General features: G+C 39.5%; 1 protein-coding gene across 1 annotated transcript in view; it reads left to right on the top strand.

The window, feature by feature from the left end:
- The window catches only part of rps6ka2 (ribosomal protein S6 kinase, polypeptide 2), a 69,726-nt gene extending 51,153 nt beyond the window's left edge, over positions 1–18,573 (top strand). Inside the window, exons 14-21 of the mRNA XM_079843153.1 lie at positions 4,051–4,176; positions 4,379–4,468; positions 9,042–9,200; positions 9,362–9,523; positions 10,112–10,188; positions 11,839–11,956; positions 14,615–14,752; positions 17,418–18,573. Coding sequence (XP_079699279.1) covers positions 4,051–4,176; positions 4,379–4,468; positions 9,042–9,200; positions 9,362–9,523; positions 10,112–10,188; positions 11,839–11,956; positions 14,615–14,752; positions 17,418–17,543 — 996 coding nt within the window. The 3' untranslated portion in view covers positions 17,544–18,573. The remainder of the gene's footprint in view (positions 1–4,050; positions 4,177–4,378; positions 4,469–9,041; positions 9,201–9,361; positions 9,524–10,111; positions 10,189–11,838; positions 11,957–14,614; positions 14,753–17,417) is intronic.
- Positions 18,574–22,876: the final 4,303 nt, after the last annotated feature.

Below are 22,876 nucleotides of genomic sequence, written 5' to 3'. Positions count from 1 at the left end.
TCTGAAACGGCCGCCGTTATAGAAGACCTGACCAAAGATGGATCCAGCAGCAGTCACCATTGTTTGACTACGCCAAGGGACTCACTCACTCGAGGACAACATCAGAGACTTTTTGAACATTGCTATTATCGATGACCTCCCGGACTTTGTTTTGATAGATTTTTTTTTTGCTAATGACTCAAAAACCAGCTTCAATGCAAACTCATCCATGATGGTCCTCGAGGGTCACTGAGTGAGTTCCTTGATTATGACCTTCAGGTAAGCGGCTCTGCATTCACTGTGGGAGTTGCAGAAGAGGAACACTGCACTCCCGCAGTACCCGCCAGTCCAGAGTCTCATCCTGTCATAGTCACCATCCAGGGTCCAGCGTCGTCTCCAGTCACCGTCTAGGGTCCAGAGAGGGCTCCAGCCCCTGACCAGCGTCCAGAGATGGCTCCACCCACTAACCAGCGTCCAGAGATGGCTTCAGCCACTAACCAGAGGCCAGAGATGGCTCCAGCCACTGACCAGCGGCCAGCAGGGGTTTCTGTCACGAGTCCAGAGAGGACTCCGCCTCCTGTCACATGTCCAGAGAGGACTCCGCCTCCTGTCACGAGTCCAGAGAGGACACTGCCTCCTGTCCCTCCTGTACTCGCTCCTGAGTCTGTAGTGCCTCCCAAGAAGATGGAGGCTAGTAGTGCCTCCATCCATGGAGGCTGGCCCTGAAGGGTCCGAACCGCCATGGCTTCCTGAACTGCCTGAGCCTCCAAGGTCTCCTGAGCTTCAAGAGCCTCCATGGTCTCCTGAGCTTCCAGAGCCTCCATGGTCTCCTGAGCTTCCAGAGCCTCCATGGTCTCCTGAGCTTCCAGAGCCTCCATGGTCTCCTGAGCTTCCAGAGCCTCCATGGTCTCCTGAGATTCCAGTGCCTCCGTGGTCTCCTGAGCTTCCAGAGCCTCCATGGTCTCCTGAGCTTCCAGCACCTCCGTTGACTCCTGAGCTTCCAGCGCCTCCGTGGTCTCCTGAGCATCCAGCGCCTCCGTGGTCTCCTGAGCTTCCAGAGCCTCCATGGTCTCCTGAGCTTCCAGAGCCTCCATGGTCTCTTGAGCTTCCAGCGCCTCCATGGTCACTTGAGCTTCCAGCGCCTCCATGGTCTCCTGAGCTTCCAGCGTCTCCGTGGTCTCCTGAGCTTCCAACGCCTCCGTGGTCTCCTGAGCTTCCAGCGTCTCCGTGGTCTCCTGAGCTTCCAGCGCCTCCGTGGTCTCCTGAGCTTCCAGCGCCTCCGTGGTCTCCTGAGCTTCCAGCGCCTCTGTGGTCTCCTGAGCTTCCAGCGCCTCCGTGGTCTCCTGAGCTTCCAGCGCCTCTGTGGTCTCCTGAGCTTCCAGCGCCTCCATGGTCTCCTGAGCTTCCAGCACCTCCGTGGTCTCCTGAGCCTCTAGTGCCACCATGGTCCCCTAAACGGCCTTTGCCTCCATGGCTTCCGGCCATGATCCACGGCCCAGGACTGCCCATGCCACAGTCCTAGTCCTGTTTCCCTCCATCCTTCCCCCGAGACCGCCCTCCTGGAGTTTTTCTTTTGTGAAGGGTCTGGAATCCGCTCCTTAAAGGGGGGGCTCTGTCACATGTGCTCTGTGTCTGTCCTTGGACTTTTATGTTGAAGTGTTTCCTGTGCTTTATTTTGTATTTCTTTTTAGTTTTTCATGTTGATTTAGTCTCCCCAGGTGTGTCTTGTAAATTTGTTAAGCTTGTCTGCCCCTTTGTATTTAAACTCCTGTGGTTCCTGTGTTCTTTGTCAGGTCTTGTCCGTCTATGGATGTTACGTGTGTACGCTTGTTGTCAGTTGTGTTTGCTTTCTTTGATCGTGTCTGGCTTTATCAGTTTTGCCTGGATTTACTTTGATTATGTTTGTTTGAATAAATGTTTGCTGTATATGGATCCTACTTTCGTTCGTCTGAAATAGCCACTGTTACAGCAAGGCAGCAAAATGATTTTAGGTTCTATGCATTGCCGTCCACAGGGTTTTAGAATCACAGAGGTCAAAACTGAGCTTGCTCAGAAAAAAATTGATTCCCCTGAAAAACACGTCAATTTTTAAAGATATCTGGATGCCAAAATGTTTGATAACAATTGCTTTAAGCCATGTACAAATAGACTTTTTAAATTGTTCTCAGTCAGTGAAAAAGTTCACAAAGTAAAAAAAAAAAACTACTTTTTCACTTCAATTCAATTTCAATTCATTCTTTATATTTTTAGCTTAACTATCCCTTTAAATTTTAAACACTGACCAGATATGGGTATATTAATATACAAAGGTTGCAGACACATGGGGATTTCTTGTCAAACTGAGAAAATTAGAGGAATCAAGAAAAAAATTGTTAACAAATTTATATCATAGCAAACATATTTCAATATGACTGTCCTCCTAACCACAACCTATAAACACACTTAAAGGGACAGTTCACCCAAAAAATGAAAATGTTGTCATTTACTCGCCCTCATGTTGTTCCAAACTTCTTTCTTCTGTTGAACACAAGATATTTTAAAGAATGTTGGTAAACCCTCCCACCCCCCAACATGGTATTAATGGCTACCGTCAACTGTTTGATTACCAACATTCTCTAAAATATCTTGTGTTCAACAGAAGAAAGAAACTCATGCAGGTTTGGAACAAGAAGTGAATTTACTGAAAGTCTATCAGAAAAGTGTAACAAAGTTGAAATGCTAAACAATTCATTCACAATATGCATACAGTCATTCTCAATCTTATGCCTAATGTGCTGAAAACAGCTTCAGATGAGTTGTTTGCATCCTTGGACATTACTATCGGTCATGATTTAATTGACATTTCAGTCATTGATGACCGCTGAATGCTCATATTAGACCGCTGATCAGCACAGACGAGAAAGTCTTGGCATTTTATCTTTGCAGCACTAAAATCAAGCATTCTGTAAGTTCAGGAAGGCCACGTAGTCAAGCTCCGCTATCAGCTGATTGGAAAAATTCCAACCCCGCCCATATCAGCTGATCCAATTCCTATGCACTCAATTGGCAACATTCAAACAGGGTGCCTTACTTAAGCGTAGCTTCAGTTCAGTCTGCCTGCTTGGCTGCTTCTGCTGCACGCTGCTTTGCAACCCACCTCCACCCCAGCTCCTCCTTAAACTGTGTTTAACTTAATCAATGTCATTCTGTTGTCATTGATACATACTCTGTTCTAAATGGGGGATTTCGCTGCCCTCCAAGTAAAAAAAAAAGGGAGGTTTTCCCCAGATCTGCTGCTGTTCCCTGTCTTGGCTTTTCATGGAGCTCATGAAAAGGATGGGGAACATAGAACAGAGCCATATCGGCAAATGTAAATTTTTGTAAAATATGCCAATAAAAAGTTGACTAAAAGTTTGTCTATGGTGTTTTTGACCTGACTAAGTACAGTTATTAGTAGGCAATTATTTCACATCTTAAACTTTTATTATTCACCTTGGAGAAAATAGGTCCAGATCTCTGGGACCTCTTTGTTGGGACAGGCCATAGTTTTGTGTAAAAAAAAAAAAGTGTTACAGTGATATAATTGAACATTGTAACAAAGCCAATGGTACATTTTTAAATTATATATAAATATTATGAATGTCTGTACATTTACATTTGTCTTAAATTTAAAAATAAGAGGTGTTGTGTTGCAGAAAACCAGATGGTGACATTTTCAGTCAATTTCAGAAATATGGGGTGCTGTTAAAGATGTGGGCTGGTAAGTGAAAGGTTGTATGGTCCAACCCCCCCAAGGGAGATGCCAATTATGATCTTTGTACCCTTGAGCAAGACACTTAACCTCAGGTTACTTCTGGAGGACAGTTACTGTGTGCTGTAAAGTTGCTTGGGGCTCAATCGTTCACTACAGTGGATACCGAATCCACACTTAAAATGTATGAATGCCACTGGATTATATTGCAATAGACAATAGATACATTGTTCGAAATGAAAACATTTTGGTTGTCAAAAGTTAGTGGAACATGTCCATAGTTAATGTAATGTTAAATAAATAATCAGTATATTAATGTGTGTTGTTGTTTTATAATGCAGCAACTTCATGGAAACAACATTCATTTCACTGACGGCTATGAGTTAAAGGAGGATATTGGCATTGGAGCATATTCAGTCTGCAAACGTTGTGTCCACAGAATCACCAGTGTGGAGTATGCTGTTAAAGTAAGTATAAAATCTACTCTTTAAAATCATTGGGTTCCATTAAATGCTCTCTGAGTGACAAAACACAGTGCATAGTTATATTTAGTGAACAGCAGAGACTGTTTCATAAGAGCCTCTTGATGAATTGTCGTAGAGGACAGCATCACTCAGTGTCAGTCGAAGCTTTATCAGACACCGCTTTGACCAGCCCACTTCATTTCAGATTATTGACAGAGCCAAGAGGGACCCGTCTGAAGAGATTGAGATTCTTCTGCGATACGGCCAGCACCCAAACATCATTACTCTAAAAGATGTGAGTCACAATTTAAAATAAGAAAGAAATGCTACTTTAGTTTTAGAGAGACCCTCTACTAGTAGTTGACTGTTTTTGAGAATTGAATCTGTGCCCACAGTTTTGTAATTTATATTTAGTGTTTCTAAACTGTGCTCATGGATTTAACAATTTTTAACTTTTTTTATCTTTAGTTTATGTTGGATTGTAGATCTAAAGAAGATATATTATTTAATCATGAAGAGGTTAATAGAGGTTTACAGTTTCATAAAATGTAGTTTTCAATAATACATTTCTATTTTGCCTGTATATATGTTATTAAATTCACTTACATTTTATGGACCATAGTAGAAGAAGGTTTCATTTCCCAGAATGCTCTAATTTACTTAATATATTATATAGTCAATAGAGAGGGTATGCATTGACGTTACGCCCCCTCAGGCAAAACGTCCTGCAACATGACTGTAATAGGGAAAACTGCGGAAACGTGTATCTGCTTAAATTAAAGGCATTTGGACGTGACAATGATGCTTGCAACAACTTGCAAAGAACCAGTGGTTCATGGACATTGACATGTGGCCAGGAATCGGTGTGGCAAGAAGGGCGAGGCAGAGAGCCATGAGAACGTTGCAAGGCCAGTGGCGTGATTGATAATGAGCGTATCTCTTATCTCTCACGGAGGAGCTCTGGAAACATAAAAGGAGAAGCGACGACAGTGAAGGAGGCGAGAGGACCAGGCCTGGATTTTACATTGTGTTTTGTTTATGTTTGTGCGGCAGTCGTCCGTGAGGGATTGCCGCTTTACTTACGTTTCATTGTTTATTTATTTTATACAATTAAAGTAATTGAACGTTCGCCGGTTCCCGCCTCCTTCTTCCCCATTACTCTAACCTCATTACACTGGTGCCGAAACCTGGGAGGAAGGAGGGATTTGCTGTGGGAGGAGGTCCGGCAGCGTGAAGGAGCGGTGACCGCCAATGGCTGCCTAAGGTGAAGGTGCTGGTGGAGCGATAGAAGACCAGGTAGGACGGAGAGCTCGCTGCCGTGCTCCTGTGTCAAGGAGGGGTGGCTGCTGTCTGAGAGGGAGTGGAGGAGTCGCTCCTGTTAGCTGAGGCTGGAGCCTGCTCTTGTCCACCATGATGGGGGAGGGACAGGGAACAAGGGACTCGCTGCCGGCTGCCCTCAACCGGAGGAGCCATTGCTGTCGCATCGCATTGGAGGAGAATCGAGCCGTCCACCGAGGAGCGTCCAGTATCATTGCATGGCACTGCGAGTGAGAGCCGATCGGCTGGTTGAGGACCGAGCGGCAGTGAGTCCGGGAACCAGACCAATATTTTTTTTTTCCTTTCCTCTCTCTCCTCATGCTTCTGTTTCCTTTTCTCTCGCCTCGTCTGTCCTTACCCCCAGGTGCTGCGGCGGCTGTGACTGCACTAAGGCATCATGGACCTTATGACTTTCTGTAAAGCTGCTTGGAAATTATGTGTATTGTGAAGCGCTATACAATTAAATTTGACTTGACTTGACACTTGGTCGTAATTCAAGACAGGATTTGTTGGTTGCTAATATTGTCACACCGCAGTTCTGCGGTGTAAATTGAATCTATTTTAGAACTTCTTTGTGCTCCTTTCTTTTTATCTATCTATCTATCTATCTATCTATCTATCTATCTATCTATCTATCTATCTATCTATCTATCTATCTATCTATCTATCTATCTATCTATCTATCTATCTATCTATCTATCTATCTATCTATCTATCTATCTATCTATCTATCTATCTATCTATCTATCTATCTATCTATCTATCTATCTATCTATCTATCTATCTATCTATCTATCAAAACTTGCTTTGCTTTCCCCGCCCTGCTTGCCACACACTCCCATCGCCCCTTGCAGGCTGGGGGGGGGGGGGACCCTCAAGACTGCTCTCTACTCCCCTGTAACGGCGGCCGCATCACCTGGGAATAACGACAGATGAGGTGAGAGAAAAGGAGACAGAAGGACGGTCCATTTCACAAAATGCACTGCCGTTTGGTCCTCAACCAGATGGGAGAACGATGCCTGACGGTGGCACTGGATGCCCCAAGTGGACGACCTTATTCTTCCCCCATTCCCTGATGGATGGCAATGGCTCCTCCTTGTCAGTGTTGCCGTCCGGCAGCAAGGCCCCATTCCTGTGGCACCTGCTCCTCCACATGCTGATGGCTTGATACAGGCCCAGATATCCCCATTGGCAACGCTTCCTATACAACGCGAGTATATCTGTCCCCTTGCCGAGCCCTCCAGCTCCACCGCCTCGAGTGTACTTGGCGGCAGATTCTGCTCAATCCAACTCGATGGCACCACCATTTTGCCACAGCGGCAAGGGCTCTATGACAATGCGCTCCTCCAGGGTTTCGGCACCAATGTATCGATGTTAAATGCTCAGGGAAGAAGAAGGCAGGAACCGGCGAACATTTGACATAAAACTTTAATATCAAAAATAAACCAGCGACAAAACAAAAGTAAAGCGGCAATGCCTCATGGACGGCTGCCGCATATAAACATAATAAAACACAACATAAGGTCCAATCCTGGTCCCCTCTCATCATGCACTGTCATTACTCCTCCTTGTATCCTTCCGGTGCTCCTCCGTGGGTCTCAAGACTGGTGTGGCACACAGGTGACACTCATTGGCTGCGTCCGAGAACCTAGGCAGCTGACGCCATCTTTTTTTCCAGCTCAACTGTCACAGAATGGAAAGCACAGGATTGTGGGACAGCAAAGGCAGCGAAGGATACAAATATGCTGCCTTCAAAAATTGATCAGATGAAGGTCTCTCAGGAGACAGGAAGTGGAGCTAACATTAGATTCGGACGTGCCTTGGTGCCTTGAAATGTGTCCTCCGAAGGCAGCATTTTCCAGGTTTCGGACACAGCCATCCAAAGTTTTCAGTCACGTGACTGTTGCGGAGCCTTGGAGGGCAAAACCGCCATAGAACTCCATAGAACTACAGCACAAGCCTGTCAAATTTCCATTTTAAAACAAAAATATGTGAACAAGGTGCACGTTTTGGGCACTTATGATCCATATACAGCACCTGCTGCAGTATTTCAATCACTGAAAACAGCGGGACGTTTTTAAAACGCTTAACGTGAAAAACACTATAGGGTGAGCTGCATCAATAAGGATTAAATTAAGCAAAGTTTAAAGGATTTGTTGATATGAGTTTTATTTTAAATCGAGTTGTTGCACCACTTAATTTTAAACACAGATTAATTACGCAGTAAAACGTTATAGAGCTGATAAAGCAGCAGGTGGAGGGTGAACTGACGACAGGCTAAAGAATCCTTAGTGCCGTAATGTACTAAAAGAGTGATATTAAAAGATCTAATTCAGTTTACACCATTTTGATGATGCATACTATATACAGGCGTGTAGATGAGGCAAGAATATGAACGCAACGTGTTTTCTTTATAATGGGTATCGATGGGGAAAACACATAACGAGAAACCTCGTGTTGCACTAATATTCTGTGTTCGTCTGCTTTCCTGTACAAAGTATGCAACATCAATAAGGTGTATATTGAATTTGGTATTTTAATATCACTGTCTTACCGCATTAATACTGACTACAAACCTGGTAAAAATGACTAGCGCGCAATGGAGGAGAGCCTTGTTTTGCCCTCCAGGTGGGCGTTCCTATAAGCGTGTGACGACACGTGAAAACTATGGATTGACACTCGTGCCACTGGCCTCGCTCCGTTCACACAGCTCTCAGCCTCGCCCTGTTTGCCACATCAATAATGTCTGTTTTTAATAAATGCTGACCTTTTTATTTTACAGTTACGCTGAATATAGGATGGTAAATATATAATTGATGAGTTGTCAAAACAATAAAATGCAGTAAAAGCACACACACACACACACAAAAACATCTGAAATGGGTTATACCTAGGGTTTGATTTTACCACAAAATACAACATATCTGACACTAACAGTAACTGCAAATCCACGTTTCGCTGCCAGTTGTTTCTGGGAATTGCATTTGCTGATCTATTTACTTCTCTTTTCTGTTGCTTTCGGCAGTCTGTAAAAAGATAGCTCCGGTCACTTGTTGAATCTATTTGTTCAGTCAATTGCACAGCTCTTTCCCATTTCAGATGTTTTTGTGTGTGTGTGTGTGCTTTTACTGCATTCAAGCTGAACACCAAAGCTGTTACTCAGTGGGTGTAACCTACCTCCTACTGAGACATCATGTGCATACCCTCAATAGATGCCAATTTTCATACATTTCATAAATTTAGGTCTGAAAATGTGTGATTAGCTTGGAGAGACCCTTAAGTTTTGAGAAATGTCTAATCAATTGGGTGAAAAAAAATTATTCTTCATACCAGGAAATAAATATATGTAATTAGTTCAAATTAGCAAATGGACTAATGAAAGCCTTCTGTTTTTTTCCAAGTTAACCTGCATTACCATTGATCCAATTTCACAAAATGTTTCTCGGTTACATAAGCCCTCCTGGGCTCCCTCTGGTCTGCTGATGTCTGTGAGTGAAAGCTGTATCACTGCAATGTGACAGAGAGAGTGAACGCTGTGCTGTGTGCTGCAGGTCTATGATGATGGAAAGTTTGTATATCTGGTGATGGAGCTGATGAGAGGCGGAGAGCTGCTGGACCGGATCCTGCGGCAGAAGTGCTTCTCTGAGCGAGAGGCTTCAGCTGTGCTCTGCACCATCACCAAGACTGTGGAGTATCTGCATTCACAGGGGGTCAGTTTGCATGTGGTCACAGAGGGGACACTAAATTGTTAGTTGTTCAGTTGCTACTGAAGATAAATATACCGTAAAAGTTCTAATACAACAAATTACAAAAAAATTCAATTGTCACATTGTAGAATTTGCTTCAACATTATTTTTACTTCTGTGTTCAGGTTGTGCATCGAGACTTGAAGCCCAGTAACATCCTGTATGTCGATGAAACAGGCGACCCAGAGTCCATCAGAATCTGTGATTTTGGCTTTGCCAAACAGTTAAGGGCTGAAAATGGTCTGCTCATGACACCGTGCTACACTGCAAACTTTGTGGCGCCAGAGGTACTTTTTGATCCATTTTTTCTTTTCTGTGCTGTCATGATTTATCAATCCAAAAAAAACCTGAATTTTTCAATGTTTGTGAAATTTCATACACATGTACAATTATTTAACCCTCTGCTGCCTTTCGGTCAATTTTGACAGAAAATCTTACTGAAAGCAAATGGATTTTAAGCTCAAATTTTTAACACAACTTTTGATTTTCACGTAGTTAAAATGTGTTTTGCTAAATATTTCATATAAGATTCATATAAAAAGTTTGTCTTTAAAAAGACATCAAACTTAAGTCTGTGCTTCAAAGAATTCAAGATTTATGACAGTTTAAGTAGAACATGTCATGCTTATGCTTATGCAGGTGTATGCTTAAAAAGTTAGTAAATGGATTATACCTACTGCATAAATATAATTTAGTACCATAAAATCCCCCATTTTGTGTATTGTACTAACATAATTGAAAATATGCTGAAATGTTAAAAAAAAAAATGTGTTTTTTGATGATCTGTTAGTTATGAGATTAGTACTAAGAGCACCATATTTATAATAGGTATATATGTTGTCAAATTTACAACAACAAACCTGTGATTCATACAGGTCCTGAAGAAACAGGGATATGATGCCGCCTGTGATATCTGGAGTCTGGGAATCTTACTTTACACCATGCTGGCAGGGTAAGTTGAGTCTTATGGTTATATATTATATACACACTACCGTTCAAAAGTTTGCGGTCAGTAAGATCTTTTTTTATTATTATTTGAAAATATATGTAATACTACTATATAATGCATTTCATTGATCAAAAGTGACAGTAAAGACTTACATTGTTACAAAAATCAATTATAAATAAATGCCATTCTTTCTATCAAAGAATCCTGAATAAACGTGTGATAAATGTTTGCAATTGTGATAATAATAATAAATGTTACTTAGGCAGCAAATCAGCCTATAAGAATGATTTCTGAAGGATCATATGACAATGAAAAGTGGAGTAATGATGCTGAAAATTCAGCTTTGCCATCACAGGAATAAATTACATGTTATGTAAGATTAGAGAATTATTTAAAATTGTAATAATATTTCACAATATATTTGTTCAAATAAATGAAGCTTGGGTAAGCATAAGAGACTTCTTTCATCTTACATCTTACTAATCTTACTGGCCCCAAAGTTTAGAACGGTATAAAAGTACAAACGGTACAAAGTATTTTCAACGGTGTATGAAGTATACATAATCATAGTCTATACTACAATGCAAAAGTTTGTACACATTTGTCAGAATTTTTGTTTCTCATGATATGAAAAACCAGTTATACAGTAATTTTAATAAAGACAATTAAATAGCTGTGATAATGAAGGAAAAGGACAGAGTCATCACATTTATAGCGTGAATCTGTTTTTAGTGTTTAAAAAGCATCCCAAAATGCACCTCATCTGCTCCAGCAGAGCTGGAAGCTAGAAAAAGATTGCAGAAGCTCGATTATGAAATATTTGATTTGTTTATGTGGTACATAATTCCCATGTGACTATTTTGTGACCTTACTGTTATTCTAATATGTGGAAAAATAGTAATTTTAATGAATAAGTAGCTGTGCCCAAACCGGATAGTTAACAATTTTACACAACAGTAATATAGTTAGAAGCTCACTTTCAAAAGCAGTAGAAAGAAAACCAGTAATATTTAAAAAATAAATATATATGATTATACCTGATTGATCTAATCCAACTGTGACATGCACCTATTCATGTTTTTAACTAATCTAAATATGAACAGATTCTATTCGTTGTCTAAATGAATTGACAGTATTCATCTATGCATGATCTATGTAAGCTAACTACTTTCTACCATCAGAATCGTTTCAATACAAATCAATCTAGCCACATGACCTAAGAGCACAGCCTTAATTTTGTACAAAATGATGTGTGACATATCAACACAAACAAATCAAACCCCTGTAACTTCCTTTTTCCCATTGCCCGGATGAGGGTACTCATTTCTAGAGCAGGGTGGAGGGGATTACTAGGTAAGCCGGGTCAAGTCACAGAGTAATTGTACTGAACACAATGCTAGAGCTATCAGAAGCCAAGCAGCACTCTCAATTTAATGTTCCTGACTATGGATTGAGCTTTAAACCTCTGTGTAATCAGAACATTTGAAAAAAATTCATCTTGCTCTTCCTAGCCATATGTGGACGCTAAAAATAACTCAGTGGAAATGGGGGTATTACAAAAAAAGCCACTCTTTTCTTTCTCTTCTCACCCTTTCTCTGAAAGGGCACATTCACAAGTTCTTTCACACACTCAGCACTCAATCTGTCCCACAGTTTCACGCCCTTCGCTAACGGCCCTGACGACACACCAGAGGAGATCTTGGCTCGCATTGGCAGTGGGAAATTTGCCCTCTCAGGAGGCAACTGGGACACAGTGTCTGAGGCAGCCAAGGTCAGCTTTCTTATTTTTGCATGTTGTGATTAGACCTGGGCGATATATAGCCAATAAACCAAAATGACCAATATTTTTTTTCCTTTTGACAATATTCAATAGGTTTGTTAACAACATTATTTCTGTTGTTTAATACAAGACATAAAATCCAGCTAAAAATAATCAAGACATGTATTCCATGCTTCTTTTCACAAAATGAACAAAGATATTTAATCGTTTTTAGATTTATATTTATTTACAATACCTGTCAAAAGTTTGGAATAATTAAGATTTTTGTCATGGAAAAAAAGCAATATTAGCAATATTGTGAAAAATGATCGACAGTTTAAAATAAAGAATTAACTTCCAAATGTAATTTATTCCTGTTTTTAGCCAGTCTTCAGAGTCACTTGATCCTTCAGAAATCATTCTAATTGGCTACTCAAGAAACATTTCTTATTGTTAGCAATGTTAAAATCAGTTTTTGTTGCTTAATATTTCTGAATAAACCATGAACTGAACAAAAGTGACCGTTAAAACATGTATAATGTTACAAAAGATTTCAAAAGGCTTCATATTCATCAAGAATCCTGAAAGAAAAATGTATCATGGTTTTCACAAAAATATTAAGCAGCATAAATGTTTTCAACATTGGTAAAAATAAGAAACATTATTATTAATAGAGTACCAACATAATTAATAATAATTTAACACCAAATCATTATAGAATGATTTCTGAAGGATCACGAGACACTGAAGACTGGAGTAATGATGCTGAAAGTTCAGCTTTGCCATCACAGGAATAAAGATGTTGGGTCTGGGAACTCACCATTGGCAGGGCTCAATCCGAGGGGCGGGATAAACGGTTGTCTTTCAAATTCCCTCTGCATGCAATAGGATAGCACTACAACCAACCAGAGCAAAGAAGGTGAAGCCGAGCTAACGTTAGTTGATAGACTTTCGCCGTATCCGGTAGGCAAAACTTCGAACATATCTTCTTTTCTTAAAAATGACTTCAGTGCCGTTCTTTGTTCTTTTCTCAAAGAAAAGCTTAACTCCAAGTCTTCCAGAGTCGTGGCCAAAGCCGATTCAAAAGATGCTGTTCGTCAGCTTCTTTGTTTACGAGTAGCACGCAGAACCTCTTCAACTCTGCCGTGACGTGCCGTCATTATGTTAAGCCCGCCCACCGACTCTACACACGCTGTGATTGGCCTGACCAGAGTTTGGTTTTTCCAGCTCCCAGGTCTACCGAGAGTTGCTAGACTACACTCGTGGCAAAATACATTTTCTGCCGCCAGGTTGCGTCTAGATTTCTAGGCTACTTTTTACCATATTTTTTATCAAATAATTATTCCAAACTTTTGACCGGTAGTGTATATCAATATTACCGTTTACAGTAATAGACAGTCAAGTCAAGTCACCTTTATTTATATAGCGCTTTTTACAATGCCGATTGTTTCAAACCAGCTTCACAGTGTTAAACAGGAAAATAATGCAACATAATTTGATTCGGCTGTACAGCCGCTCTGGAGAAAACGGTGATGTCATCAGCTCATTTCAATTATCATAGTGACAATGCGGGCAGATCAGTAATTTAGTTGAAAATGTATTTGAATATTTAGTAGAATATTTAGTGTCCCCAACTGAGAAAGCCAAGCCAAAGGCGACCAAACTCCATCAGGTGGCATAATGGAGAAAAATAAACCTTGGGAGAAACCAGGCTCAGTCAGGCTGGCAGTTCTCCTCTGGCCAACGAACAAACAGTATATGATTATGATTTTGGCAATATTACAGATCAGAAGTCATTTTAGATCAGAATATTCGAAAGATCGGAGTCATCACGGCGGAGACGGGTTTATTGAGGATGCCGTGTCGATGAGGCAATTATTAGATAGGAATATTCGAAAGATCGGAGTCATCACGCCGGAGACGGGTTTATTGAGGATGTTGATGAGGCAATTTCAGGGGGGCGTCTAATTGACACGGTCTCTGCAGACACTTCAGGAATGCGTTGGTCATGTCTGGGCGCAGGTCCACCATCTGATCTGGATACGGCCCGGATCCGGCTGACTGCAGTAAACCTCGGGATAAACAGAGAGACTAACATTAGCATAGATGCCATTCTTTTTATGATGTAACTAGTAAATCAGTTGTCATGGGAAGTGTTCCTGGTTCCGGCTGACTTAGTTAATGCAGCCTAACAATCATTTAACTAGTGTAACTTGTGTAGACAGCAATGTAGATAGGTTATTTATACAATAAAAATGCAATAAAACCCATGCAGGATTTCCGTGATCATTTTTGAGTGATGAAACAAACAAATCGTTTTGAATCGTTTTATTGAATTTGATCCGTATTAACTTACAGAAATGAACCTATCAACTCTATTACTATATTGAGGCGGATTGGTAAACTAGTCTGACGAAACGCTCTTTAGGAAACCTAATTACAGAGTAAAAGCACATTAACAACATCACAATATTGCTTAATTTAATATTGCTAGCAATATAATAGTGAATGCATAATTGTATGAATGTGGTATATCGCCCAGGCCAAGTAGTAATGTACATATTCAGTCTTTACTATCAGCTGTGAATCCTAATCTTAATTAGGATCTAAATGATTCTAAAAAAACAAAACAAAAATATCCTAATAATATTTTTTGTCATCTTTGAACAGGACATTGTCACTAAAATGCTACATGTGGACCCTCATCAGCGGCTGACGGCACCTCTTGTTCTCAGACATCCCTGGATAGTGAACCTCGATGAGTTATCTCAGAGTCAGCTGATCAGACAGGACGTGCAACTAGTGAAGGTACTGCTCCTGTCCTCCCATCTGCTGCTGCGTTTTATCTGTTGCCAGATTTGAAACTTTTAAAGTGCAATACTGCCACCTCATGTTTTCCTGTAAAACTGCATATGTTCTGTTACATCTTACAGTTTTTCTCAGTCGCTTTGGTACATTTCTCAGATCAGAATTGAAATTCTCAAAACTACCTGTTCAATCTTCACATCATTGTGTCACTTGTGCTCATCAAGAAGTTTCTCATTTCTTTGAACAAGTTGCAAATGCTTTGGTACATCCATGCAAATGATTATGTACAATTCTCTTTCCTACATTATCAATTGCTTATTTCATGTTGATCAAAATGTATTATAATGGGTCTCTGTTGAATAGTCTCACCCCCCACAACATTTAGGCATTAGTTCGTAGCATAAGTCTTTACATGCAAAATGGTTGAACAAGTTGTCATAATATGTCAAGCATATTTCTATACATTTTCTTTAGACTTTTTGGACCCACTTTATATTAGGTGGCCTTAACTACTTTGTACTTACATTTAAATTAATAATTTGATACAATGCACTTATTGTGTACATACATGTTTTTACATTGTACTTACATTTTAAAAATGACCTGCATGTAATTACATCTGTAATTCATTTCTGTAGTTACATTTATAATTAAACTGTTGTCACTTCCCTTACACCGAACCCTACCCTTAAACTTACCCGTATCCCTCCTCAATATCAGCAAAAGTGTTTTGCAATACAATATGAACACAATAAGTACATTGTACTTATGCTATGATGTAAGTACATGGTAGTTAAGGCCACCTAATATAAAGTGGGACCAACTTTTATTTTTGAAGATATTTGTTGTGATGTGGATGAGAATTTGTGGGCCAACAGACAGAAGCGTCAGGAGATGTAGGAAGACTGCACTGTAATTCCTACAGCACTGCATGTACAGTTTTCCCTAAGGAGATTGTCCTATGTTCACATTTCTACTTTTTTTTTCTTCTTTGTGCTATGCAGTGCTGTCTTTTCCTTTCTGTATCGCAATGACATGGTATGTCAACCAATTACAGTACAAACAGTAAAAACATAAATGTCAATCTTGTCCAGTCTCTTGCAATCAAACTTCAACATACACTAAGGTGTAACCTACAATTTACAATAATTGTCATCAAAACTTTAGCCATAGTTTACATCAGAACATCCCTCCAGAGTACACTGTTATATTGACAACATGACTAAGCAATTTGACTGTCTTATCTGTACACAATGGACTTGTCATTCTGATGGCACTGACATGTTCATTGACACAGATATTTACTTTTGAGAGATGAACTAAGGATTTTGAGCAGGAGACTGGCTTTTGCAGGTAACCCATGATGTTTTTCTATTTGTACGAATTGTTTTGAGAAATGCACTTACTGTTTTGCAAATGTCGAGGATGATTAGAGAAATGTACCAAAGAAAAAAAATGTTTTACACTTTAAAGTCTCTGTGAACAGGAAGTTGCAACCGACTTTATTTCAGTGTCATGTCGTAATTCCAAGTGAAACGGAATATTGAATAGAGGGCAGGGTTTTACTTTAGCACACCTCCTCTCCATTCTTCGCTCATAGCAGACTGACGGTTGGAGGGGAGTGGTTACGGATATTCAACCCAAGCCGTCAAACCGACGTCACCAGAGAAGGAACGCCTTTCCAGAGCAGAAGCATATTTTCTGATTTTGATTAAAGATTACCATGACAAAAAATTTTTTTCTGTGTAAAATGTGCACTAACAAAGTAAATACGGTCAATTTTGGGTCAATTTTTTTCACCCAAAAATGTATATTGTCACATAATTGACTCACCCTCTAGCCATCCTATGACATTCTTCTTTCAGACAAATACAATCAGAGTCTGAGAATCGGCTCTTCCAAGCATTATAATGAATGAGTGAATGGCAGCCCAAAATTTGAAGACCAAAAAAGTGCATCCATCCATTATAAAAGTAATCCATATGGTTCCGGGAGGTTAATAAAGGCCTTCTGAAGCGATGCGTTTTTTGTAAGAAATATATCCATATTTAAAACTTTATAAAGTAAAATATCTAGCTTCCGGTGGACCGCCTTCTGGATTCAACTTACGAAGCCTCTCGCGGTTCAAAACACTCATCGTCCCGCAGGTTACGCTTTTTCCGTACATTGAATAAGAAAGGCGGTCCGCCAGAAGCTAGAACCATTGACATTTTGAAACGTTTCAAAAGAGTTATGATGTAACAAAGCCTCGTTTAAATCAAAAATCACGTGACTTTGGAAGTTTGATACACACTCCGAACCACTGATTTGAAACAAAAGATTCGCAAAGGATTTCGAAACTTCATGAAGCGATGTTTCCAAATTGCCCATTACTACGTTATAGTTGTGGTGTGTAGTCTGTTATTATTTTATGTTTAGAATGATTTTTAGAACTCTATCTTTATTGTTAACGTTATATCTATCGTCCTTTGTGTGAATGGACCTTAACCCCAACCTTGTGTACATGGGCAACTATCAACATTAGACAACTAACAAGTGTTGCGTACAAATTTTAACTGTCACTTTGAATTGTCACAGATACTACTTGGCACGATTTGGGTTTCAACTAATGCTTTGACCGTATAATTCATGATATATTAATTCAATCTATGACATCATTTCCTAGGGGGCGATGGCTGCCACGTACTCCGCTTTGAATCGATCACCTCAGGCCCCAAAATTGGAACCAGTGCTCTCTTCCAGTTTGGCTCAGAGAAGAGGCATGAAAAGACTAACATCCACTCGTCTATAGCACTCTGGCCAGACACAGGAGCGTCAACAGCTTTAAGAAATGTCAGAGTGCCCGCCCAGGCTTCGGACAAGGTACCAGATGACCGCCAAAGCATCCGGAGCTGAGTGGAAAAATTGGATTGACCACAGAGTGTCACATCATTCTCCAAAGAGAGACAAATGATCTGTCAAGTGACACCGCTGATGTGGAGATTGATGAGGGCCAGATGCAAACATCACAGCTGTCAGTGCTCAAAAAACAGATCTTTCAGAATGCTGCGTGGTTTTTTTTTTTGGTGTGTGTGTGTGTGTGTGCCACCCCGTATGAACCTCTGGAGTGTAGCATCATGGAGTATTTCCTTTTATAGCAAAGATCACACATTTATCGTTCCCAAACTGTGTGCGGACGGTCGGAAACCCAGTCATACAAAAATTGTTACTACTTGCTGCAGACACTTTAATTAGAGCCATGTAGAAGTTAGTAGAAGATGCTTTGGTATTTCATGGTGAGAGTGCTGCGTCTTTAATGTGCCAGCATTATTAGCATCTTTTGAACATGCATGCCATGTACAGTATGTATTTTTATGACAAACAAATTGTTCTAACATGCTAATGAAAGCACAAAGAACATCTTTTTGGTCATTTTGTTTTTTGTTTTGCTAGTAACTTTCTTTATGTCCCAGTTTTACAATTTATTTTCTTTTTTTGTTGAAGTTATTGGTTTTATGCAATGCTGAGACTTTACAAAAACAGCTGTTTTTAATTCTAATGTTTATATTTTTTTCATCTTGGCATTTGGACCACATTGGTTGATTTGTTTATTTATTTATTTATTTACTTATTTATAAATGTATTTGTTGATATGCACGTTTATCCATATTTCTATTTATTTATTTAAGTAATGTGTTTATCGAAGATATCTCGTACATTTTTTAAATGTCATTATTTTTAAGTGACCTTTATGCATAAGCACGAAACCTAAACAAGTGCCACACCTTTGCACTAGATTGACTGAACAATGATAAAGAAATAAAGTTTAGAATATAAACATGTATGTATTTTTCCCTTTCATTTAAATGTAAAAAAAAGAGTGAGAACTGCTGCAGTTCGAACTAGACTACCAAATTATATCAAGCATACACTATACTGCCAAGTATTGGGTCACCCCTCCAGTTCCAATCACTTCCATGGCCACAGGTGTATAAAATCAAGCACTTAGGCATGCAGACGCTTCTACAAACATTTGTGAAAGAATGAGTCACTCTCAGGAGCTCAGTGCATTCAAGCGTGGTACCGTGATTGGTTGCCACCTGTGCAATAAGTCCATTCATGAAATTTCCTCAGTACTAAATATTCCATGGTCAACTGTTAGTGGTATTATAACAAAGTGGAAGCAATTGGGAACAACAGCAACTCAGCCACAAAGTGGTAGAAATCATAGAGCGGGGTCAGCGCATGCTGAGGCACACAGTGTGCAGAAATCGCCAACTTTCTGAGTCAATAGCTACAGACCTCCAAACTTTGTGTGGCCTTCAGATTAGCTCAAGAACAGTGCATAGAGAGCTTCTTGGAATGGGTTTCCATGGCCGAGCAGCTGCATCCAAGCCTCACATCGTCAAGTGATGTAATGCAGTGATGTAAAGCATCAAATGTTAATCTCTGGAGTGATGAATCACACTTCTCTGTCTGGCAATCCGATGGACGAATCTGGGTTTGACGGTTGCCAGGAGAACAGTACTTGCCTGACTGCATTGTGCCAAGTGTAAAGTTTGGTGGAGGGGGAATTATGATGGTTGTTTTTCAGGGATTGGGCTTGGCCCCTTTGTTCCAGTGAAAGGAACTCTTAATGCTTAAGCATACCAAGACATTTTGGACAATTTTATGCTCCCAACTTTGTGGGAACAGTTTGGGGATGGCCCCATCCTGTTCTAACATGACTGCGCAACAGTGCACAAAGCAAGGTCCATAAAGACATGGATGAGTGAGTTTTGTGTGGAGGAACTTGACTGGCCTGCACAGAGTTCTGACCTCAACCCGATAGAACACCTTTGAGATGAATTAGAGCAGAGACTACGAGCCAGGCCTTCTCGTCCAACATCAGTGCCTGACCTCACAAATGCGCTTCTAGAAGAATGGTCAAAAATTCCCATAAACACACTCCTAAACCTTGTGGAAAGCCTTTCCAGAACAGTTGAAGCTGTTATAGTTAACTCCATAGTAAACCCTATGGATTAAGAATGGGATGTCATTAATGTTCACGTGCATGTAAAGGCAGGCGTCCTAAAACTTTTGACAATATAGTGTATATTGCAAAGTCTTTGGATCAATGATCTTGAAAACACATGACATGCTTTATGTACTGAGGTCATCTTCTTTTATAATATTCTGTTAGATGATGTTAAAGATTAACTTAACCAATATTATATAATTCTTCCATCAGAAGTCATAACTTGCGGTAACACTTTATTTCAATGGTTCACTTTAGACATTCTACAAGTAACTTTGCAACTACATGTCAACATTGGAGTATTCTGCTTAATATATGTTAACACTTTATTTTGATGGTCCGCCAACAGACATTCTACTGACTATTTGCAACTACAGTCTTGCTGAAAAGTTTACACACCCCTTGAAGAATGTGAGAAAATATTAACAATATTTACAAAATAAGAGGGATTATACAAAATGCATTTAGTGCTGTCCTGAATAAGATATTTTTACATAAAAGATGTTTACATTTGTGATGGTCCCTTGCTTGCGCTGAGCAGTTAAACTGCCCAGTGTTCGTCAGAAAAGGTTTTCCAGCATATTTTGCATATTTGAACCCTTTCAATGACTGTATGATTTTGAGATCCATCTTTTCACACTGAGGACAATTGAGGGACTCAAACACAACTATTAAAAAAGGTTCAAACATTCACTGATGCTCCAGACGGAAACACGATGCATTAAGAGCCGGGGGGTGAAAACTTTTTGAATTTGAAGATGAAGGTAAATTGTACTTTATTTGTCTTCCGTGAATCATGTAAGTATCTTCTGTGGTTTCCGAATGACAGTACTAAAAGATATTTAAACAAAAAAAATGTGTTGTTCAAAAGTTTTCACCCCCTGGCTATTCCGCTATTTTTTGTCTTTTATGTAAAATATCTTATTCAGGGCAGTACTAAATACAAAAAAAACATGCGTTTTGTATGATCCCTCTTATTTTGTCAAAATGATTCACATTTTCACACATTCTGCAAGAGGTGCAACTTTTGAGCAAGACGGTACATAAATTTGTATGATAAAAACGACTCTCTAGAAGACAGTCCAGTATTTTTGTATGAATATGATCAAGCTCTGTTGAGCAGAGAAACATGTGCTGTGTGAGGTCCTTCAGCCAAACACTTTATCATTTCCTGTGGCTTATTTTTTACATGTGAAATGTGAAGCTTTGGATTTTTGTTGTGGTCGATTTTTTTATAACAATACCCAGACAGATTTATGTTAGTGCACCAGTGCTTCTATAGCTAAACTACACAGTTTATGCTGACCATCGGGTGTAGAGACACAGTGACACCATCAAACAGCAAAAGTATTAGGATATATATAAATAAAATACATACAATTTTGAACAAACAGGTCTCAATATGTGTAATAGGCCTACTTAAATGTGGACCATGTCAGTTCCTGAAATTGATATGGTATAATTAGACTAGACTGCGTGCAACTGACTAGTCATACAAATAAATAAACAAGTATTAAAATATTCATAACACGGTTCTGGAAGGGATGTTTTCAAGTCTTGCATCTGTTTGCAAATGGGTCATTCCTGGGAATCTGTAATATTTCACCTTGGAATTTTGTTGGGTTTTTTAAATTCATTTTCTACCCCACATCATTAAGCACATATCAAACCCCCCCCAAAAAATCACATTTTCTTTTATAATTTTTAAACACCTTTTATTCTCAACCCTGTAACAGACAAAATGGAATTGGTTTCACAAAAAGGATTTTACACGAAACAAAACATCTACCTACTGCTCAAGTGTCCCTCATAACAATTAAATACAAATGTAACATTTATGATACTTTTCACATTTTTATGGGACTGAAGTTAAAAATAAACAAATGGTTTGTCTGTGGTCTCTTTATCTTTGTAAAAAATATGTTCAATTTAGATGTTTAACTAATTTTATTGTGTTAGTCCTTAACATATCAGATGCTAATCAGCAAGAAATGCTTTCATTTTTAATTGTCTTCCCTGTTTCTTTCAAAAATATTAATGTGACAAGGCTGAGAATAGTGTGAAGGGGCTGAAGACCGGTTTGAAGGCATGTTTTTTTTAATATATATTTTATCTTTCTCATATTATACCCTTCTTTCTGGGTCAACATATTTGCATGCACAACACTGTGTTTCTGCTGCTGATGTGCTGTCATTTCAGTGTTTAAGTGGACACATTGCATCAAATATTCTATTTATAACAAAATTATGAGTTGTCATGATTTTGGTAAGTATTTCTTCACTGAAACCATGACTATTATTAAAATTATTCATCAAATGAAGCGAAAAACTCAGGGTTGAGTGTGACAGGGTTGAAGTTTTTTTGCACAAAATGTCCACCGCTCCTTTTGTAGTGACCATATGTGACAGCAATGAAATAAGTACACTGGATATACTTATGGATTAAAATAAAATTTTGAAAAATAATCATTTTCCATCTTAATTTTATGTGATGGGGTTGAGTTGTCAAGCTTGAAAGCACCCTCCCTTGACTATAATAGGCCTCAAAAATATGAATAAAAATTATTCATGCACTACTGTTAAAGAGACCTGAAGATGTCATTTCTGGTAAATTATGTCTTATATGGGTGGAGTCTAAATTATTATTGGTGGAGAATGGTTGGCATGACAGGGGTTGAGTTCAGACCGAGGGAATTTTTTGTAGAAAAATATTTTTTTCACTAGAAAGTAACACAAATAAACACTTTTTGCCAAAAAAAAAAAAAAACTGTGCACATTTTGTTAAATATTTTCTAAGTATGCTACAAATTCAGTCTCAGGGACATGACAAAATGCTTAGTGTACAATAGTGGTGGAGGGGGAATTACAAAAATGCATTACAAGCATTAAAAAATGCTTTTAAAAAGGCACTACGGGAGCAAGTCTTGTACAACAGGCACGGACACGTTAAAAAAAAACGGCAGAGATCAAATCTGCCCATGCGCGTTCCACATGTTGCCAACGCCCGCCTCCTGTATTAGGATTGGCTATTGATCTTCCAAATCTGTCTACGATTGGGTAGATTAGAAGTCACTCATTATAGTACGCCCAACCATATCAGTCAGAAGTGAGATGAAGGGCGGAGCTCAC

This window comes from Gobio gobio (genome assembly GCF_949357685.1).
Source record: "Gobio gobio genome assembly, chromosome: 18".
NCBI lineage: Eukaryota > Metazoa > Chordata > Actinopteri > Cypriniformes > Gobionidae > Gobio > Gobio gobio.
This window is presented reverse-complemented; position numbering and strand designations above follow the sequence as displayed.